The 6,633-nt window shown below is 32.8% G+C and overlaps 1 protein-coding gene across 5 annotated transcripts in view; it reads right to left on the bottom strand.

Annotated features, from left to right (window-relative positions):
• Window positions 1–306: 306 nt before the first annotated feature.
• Window positions 307–6,633, bottom strand: part of LOC143049053 (uncharacterized) — a 124,805-nt gene continuing 118,478 nt past the window's right edge. For all 5 annotated transcript variants that reach the window (XM_076222852.1, XM_076222849.1, XM_076222860.1 and 2 more), the window contains 2 exons: window positions 3,299–3,437; window positions 307–918 (listed from right to left, as the gene is read on the bottom strand). In XM_076222852.1, coding sequence (XP_076078967.1) covers window positions 640–918; window positions 3,299–3,437 — 418 coding nt within the window. In that variant the 3' untranslated portion in view covers window positions 307–639. The remainder of the gene's footprint in view (window positions 919–3,298; window positions 3,438–6,633) is intronic.

The raw sequence follows: 6,633 nt of genomic DNA, 5'->3' as shown, positions 1-6,633 counted from the left end.
GGTTTGAGATTTTCTACCCCAGGTATAGATTATCTTAACTTCATTTAACAAAACTTTTCTGAATTTTTGGTTCTCAATGCTCTTTAACTTTGTACTTTATTCATCCATCTTAACTTTTTTGTTCGAGCGTTACTGGTGAGGCTTTTGAAGACGAAACGCGCGTCTAGCCTGGTATCTATTATGAGTTTATTGTTAGACTAGAGGTTCTTTATATTTATAATGTTGATGTAAAAACAAAAGGGGAATGAGGAGCATAAGACTCGCAACCTGGTTCTGGTTGTTTTTTCTAAAAAAGAAAAACGATAATAATTGTACAAAACCATTTTTTGCATCACATAAATTACAAAATAAATTTCAATCCCTCTTTTCTCTATAGTACCAAGTAGTGTTATTCTACAGGAAACACAATATCATCAATAAATATATTCCAGCTACACATCAGTAAATTCATTTTAATTAGACATATCCATTCGTGTTGCTCCGATGTGTTCTCCAAACTTAAACACCTTTTATAGTGGAATGGTTGTTGCTATGTCAAATCCAATTCTCCGATGCGTTCTCCAAACTAAAACCCCTTTTATAGTGGAAAGGTTGTTGAAATGTTAAATCCGATGTTCATCATTTATTTCAGTTCCTTTTCTACACATCAACCTTCATCATATGAATCTCGTAGCAAGAAGAGTGTTGAGTAAGATTGTGAACAAATAAATTTTTCCAAAATGGATTTCTATGGTACCAAAAAATCCTAAATCCTATATCATATAATGATTTCAATTGCGATAGATACGACACAGCAGGATACGCATGAAATTCAATAAGGAGCTGTGTAACATCTTTAAAATATCCTTGCTTGATCATAACTGGAATACTGACCCATTCAGAGCCTTCAATATCCATTTTAATTATATTCATTTTTCTCTGAAAAAGAAATAGTTACCACTAAAATAGATAAGGATAAATACAATAAAAGCAACAGTAGTATACTGCTGTTCAATAGTCATAAATCGATTCAGCGAAAACAAATCCGGGTCAAATATACGTTTAAGTATAGGTGTCATACCACCAATTACTCCCTCAAATTTAGAACGTATGTGAAAGTAGGCTAATCGGACAAAAAAATAGTGCATTTGATGTCATTGTTTACTTAAACCAACCAACAAATTGGCAGAAATGAAACTGTTGGTGAAAGAGAAATATATTAAGACCATTTTGAGCTAAAATTTACTTGTTTATGAGTTTGCATTCAAAATTGAGGATTAATGCACTCCAGAGTATACTAATATAAGATTTCCAGAAAAACAGGGGTTATTTTTAGTGGTACCTCTATTCGGAAGACCTTTTCTTTTTTATATGATTTTAAACATCTGTTGAAAATTGGCATGTAGAAAGCTGATACATGTACGATTCAGGATATACCTGGTTTCTATGAAATTAAACTTAAGGTAAAATATATAGAAAGCTGTGAAAATTGTAAAATTTGGTTGAACAGATAGGGACTTTTAATTGGTGGTATGACACCTATATACATGAAATTGAATATTAGAGTTTGAGTAATTCATTGAACATTAATTTGACAGCTTATACCCATTAAACATTCTCGTCATAGTTTTACTTTTTTTAAAGGCAAGGAGGTACCAAAAACTCGAAACCTCCAACTAATTCGCTAAAATTCAAAATTTTACAGATACAAGAAGCAGTATATAGGAATGCACAAGCACATATAACTTCGAAGAATTTTTTTAAAAATTCTATACCGGGATATTTGTTAATAATTTACCAGAACAAACGCTAACAAAAAAATAGGAATTATAAAAAAACATCGATGTAAGACTAGGTCAATAATCTTACTGTCAAAATGAAATGAAACATTATATAACCTCAAATACATTTCTAGGAGAATGTCACTGGTTAAAAGCGAACACGTGAAGATCGTTAAATTTAATATGTGGTCAGTGGGCGTGTTTTTTTTTTAAAAGAATTGAATGCTTCTTTTTGTAACTTTATTGGGGTGTAAAAGCGTTGACCGAAGTACATTTTGTATGAAGTGCGGAAGCGCTTCATTCTAAAAATGTGCGCACGGTCAACGCTTTTACAACCCTATGAAATTGAAATAACAAAAAGAAGCATTTACTACTTATAATTACATTTTTAGCTAGGATCATGAAAACACGATATTTTACGTTTTTATTTAATTTACCTGTGCACTTTATTGTGGAACCTCGTATCATCATGAATGATAAATTTTATTGTGTAATGAAGTTGGTTAAGGAATAACGCGATATTGCAGTGTAGCCAATCAGAATAACGTATTATAATGAAACATACATCTAATGTAATTATATAAATAAAAAACTCGGCTTGTAGTAGTGTTACGTTCCATATAAAAATAACATGGCTTAGAAGAAAAATCTGAGATGTTTCGACCTAGCACAGATGAAAAAAATTATGATAAACGATAGAAAAAAGATATAGAAAACACATTAAAAGGTAACAATTTGTTATTATTGGTATTTCTTCTTGTAAATAGGCTCTCAATATTGAATACGTGATCACTAAAATAAGCCAATAGTCTAAATTCCACATATTAATGTAGTCGGTAAGATAAACTCGTAACACAGGGTGCAAATGACTTTTAAATACGATATTTACGGCGTAACTAAATTACATATGGGGCTCCAGTTCGCTCGCACTCAGCTCATTTGGAATTTACTGGTCCGTATATATCGTATTAGGTCACTAGCACACTGTGTACTAATACTGTACTGCTCTTTCTTAAAATAGTATTATTTTGACAAAAGGATTTTTAATTGATATACTTGTAACCATGACACAAGGGACCAAGTTAATCGAGTTCATTAATTATTTCTTTTCTATATAAATAGCTTTGATAAAACAGGAATAGTGCCATTATCTCAAATTTTCCTGATGCAGCAACACTTTCAGAAGATGTTTCATAGTTATGGATTTTGAATATAATCTTAATTTTGTCTCTTTTCTGTCACCACTTCTTTTGTATGGCAGTATGAATCGCAGTACTATCTCATCTTTGTCTGATTTAATCGCAAGAACCTGAACTTTTTGCCGTGAAATGATAACACGTCTTGAAAAATGTTGATATGACTTTATATAGTAATTTGTCGGAATTATGTGCCACATAAGTCGGAATTGTGTGCCACATAACAGCAAAACTGGATATATATATAATTGACAATTGGGTAAATTAAAGAAAGAGCCTTCAAAAAATTGAAATAAGCATTCCGTAAAAAGATCAGGACATCAGTACAAAACTTATACTTACATTTTCATGACCAAGAGCTTTACTTATATTTTGGAATGTTGACATCTTAAATTTTTTACGTCTTGTATATTCAACTTCTCCAATACCGACATCGTGGAACCATGCCTTTTCAGTTCTTTTCCTTGATTTCATTTTCATGCTTAAATACAAAAAAAGTATCGAAAATAAATAATAGAAAAGAGGAACTGCGATCAAAGCTCACAAAAAAATGCAACCGTGTCTTTCAAGTTTCATGATTTGTAAAACTAAAAAAAACCTACAGGATGAGGGAATGACTCGCTGGGTCAGATTTTAACGTGCTTGTTCACAAAGTAACAGTGCACAAGAAAACGTGTCACCCTACCAGAACACAATAATTATCCGATCTGATCATTTACTCTTAATCCTTTAAGACGCGTATTTAGCGAGTAGCAACAAAGCTCCAACCGCCAATATAGATAAGAAGATGTAGTATGAGTGCCAATAAAACAAATCTCCATCCAAGTGACGATGTATAAAAAGTTAACACGGATCCTTGGCCCACACCGAACAGCAACCTCTAACAAGGCGACAACCAGGTCTGAATAACAGGCTCCTAACTAATTAGGACAGGTGCATAAAAAATGCAAAGGGTTCAAATGTTAAAACAATTAACCTTAACGCCAACCTTCACCTTAACAGTAGTGATACATTATAACATAAAAAGACACACCTAAACAAATATTAATTAAAAAAGCTTAACTAATCGAAAAAACATTTTAAAACAAGAATGTGTCCATAGTACACGGATGTCCCACTCGCACTATCATTTTCTGTGTTTAGTGGAACGTGAAATTTGGGTAAAAACTCTTTAATTTGGCATTTCAATTAGAAAGATCATATCACAGGCAACATGTATACTAAGTTTCTAGTTGATTGGACTTCAATTCAACTTCATCTAAACCTACCTTGACCAAAAACTTTAACCTGAAATTTGCACTATCATTTTCTATGTTTAGTGAACCGTGAAATTGGGGTCAAAACACTAATTTGGAATTAAAATTAGAAAGATCATATCATAGGGCAGAGGTGTACTGAGTTTCAAGTTGATTGGACTCTTCATCAAAAACTACCTTGACCAAAAACTTTAACCTGAAGTGGGACGAACGGACGGAAAGACAGACGGAAGGACGAACAGACTAGAAAACATAATGCCCCTTTACTATCGTAGTAGGGCATAAGCCCCTCTACTATCGTAGTAGGGGCATAATATCGTAGGTGGGGCATAAAAAAAACACAAATAAACATACACTGAACGAATAAGCTTGAAGCATGAACCAATAAAAATATAATATTAAAACATAGTTGCATATATCATATAGACGTTGCAGGTAATAAAATGGTGTTCTTAATCTTTATGTAGATTCCTCCAGCCTTGGAGCATCCCTTAACGGATTAGTTAAAATGTTTAACGGATTAGTTTTTAAAATGTTAACGTATTCACAAAAAGTAAAATCACAAAAATACCAATCTAATTAAAATTAAATCCTTGAATTTGCTCATGTTCTGATATGTCGCGAATAATATCGTAGGTGGGGCATAACAAAAAAAATAAACATACACTGAACGAATCGGCGCGGGACGTTTGCGCTTTTTCATAGGACATTTGCGCTTTTTTTTTTGGACACTTGCGCTATAAATCATAGGACATTTGCGCTTTTTAAAAATGGAAATTTGCGCTTTTTACATAGGACATTTGCGCTTTTGCAATAGTTGGTTTTAGGATAAAGGAGGACAACCTCTTTTATCCGGGCTTGGGACCGGCAGGTTTGACCTCGTAGAGTTAAAAGTTTAAAACTCATTGCTTAGCACATTTCTTAGCACATTGAAATACGTTAAAAAGTTTATATACAGCTAAAACTAGTAAAAGAAAACATTCTTAAGACATGTTAACACGTACAGTAGCAACAGGTCAGTTTTTTGCTTGATATCTGAAGCCCAAGGATCGAAAAAAAAAGCTCTTGTTATCTGTTCTGACTGGTATTTTTCCAATATTTCAAATAAATAATCATGTTTCTCAATTATAGGGTGCATGTCCATCAATATAACAAATCGTACTGTAATTAACCGACTGTTGTTAAATGGTACTCTTAGAAAAAAATATTATTTGCAGAATGAGTGAGTAGAATTGTTCATTAAAGTGGGAAGGATTCTGCACCATTTGTCATGATAATGAAAAATATAAGTTGAATTCATCTACGTAATATTTTTTCTCCTTAAAATTACAGGTGGACAACGATAGGTAAAAAGCGCAAATGTCAGGTCAATTGAATATAGGTGATTCAAATTTAAAGCGCAAATGTCTAATCGTTTTACAGGAAAAAAAGCGCAAACGTCCTGTGCCCGAACGAATAAGTTTGAAGCATGAACCAATAAAAATATAATTTTAAAACGTAGGTGCCTATATCATATAGACGTTGCAGGTAGTAAAATGGCGTTCTTCTTCTTTATGTAGATCCCTCCAGCCTTGGAGCATACCCAGCTAGCTGTGTTTCCTTAACGGACTAGTTAAAATGTTTAACGGATTAGTTTTTTTATAATGTTAACGTATTCACAATTAGTAAAATCACAAAAATACCAATCTAATTAAAATTAAATCCTTTAATTGCTCATGTTCTGATATGTCGCGCGCCTTGATGCGCAACATATCAGAACATGCAGGAGCAATTAAAGGATTTAATTTTAATTAGATTGCAAAATTCTGAGCTACGAGTAAAATTCAAAACGGAAAGTCCCTAATCAAATGACAAACTCAAATGATAAAACACATCAAACAAATGGACAAGAACTGTCATATTCCTGACTCGGTACATGCGTTTTAAAATGTAGAAAATGGTAGATGGAACCTGGTTTTATAGAGTTAAACCTCTCACTTGTATGATAGTCGCACCCAATCTCATCATATTTACAACGATGCGTAAACAAAACAGCCAAATAGGTAAAATTGTCAAAATAGTGGTACAGCAGTCATCTGATTCAGCGTGTCACAGTCGCAATCAGAACAAAAACAAACAAATATTGAATAAAGAAGCAAGTTATTCCAAATTTAAAATGTTGAAAAGTATCATCTACCGGAACGTTGCATGTGCAAAATTTGTTTACAGAAATGTACATATCATATACACGGATAACCCATACGTTCCCCAGGATGTAGGTTCGATGATTAAAGCCAATGTCTAGTTTAATAAAATCAATGAACTAGTTTGGCGGTTGAATTATTTTGATACAGTTTACGTGTAGTCATTCATATGACAGCCTAGTAGGGTAATCCTAAAAAATTATGCATTTCGAAGATGTTACAGATGATATTTTCTAGA

Source organism: Mytilus galloprovincialis, chromosome 1 (genome assembly GCF_965363235.1).
Source record: "Mytilus galloprovincialis chromosome 1, xbMytGall1.hap1.1, whole genome shotgun sequence".
Classification (NCBI taxonomy): domain Eukaryota; kingdom Metazoa; phylum Mollusca; class Bivalvia; order Mytilida; family Mytilidae; genus Mytilus; species Mytilus galloprovincialis.
The sequence above is the reverse complement of the archived record's forward strand: the minus strand, read 5'-3'. Positions and strand labels throughout refer to the sequence as shown.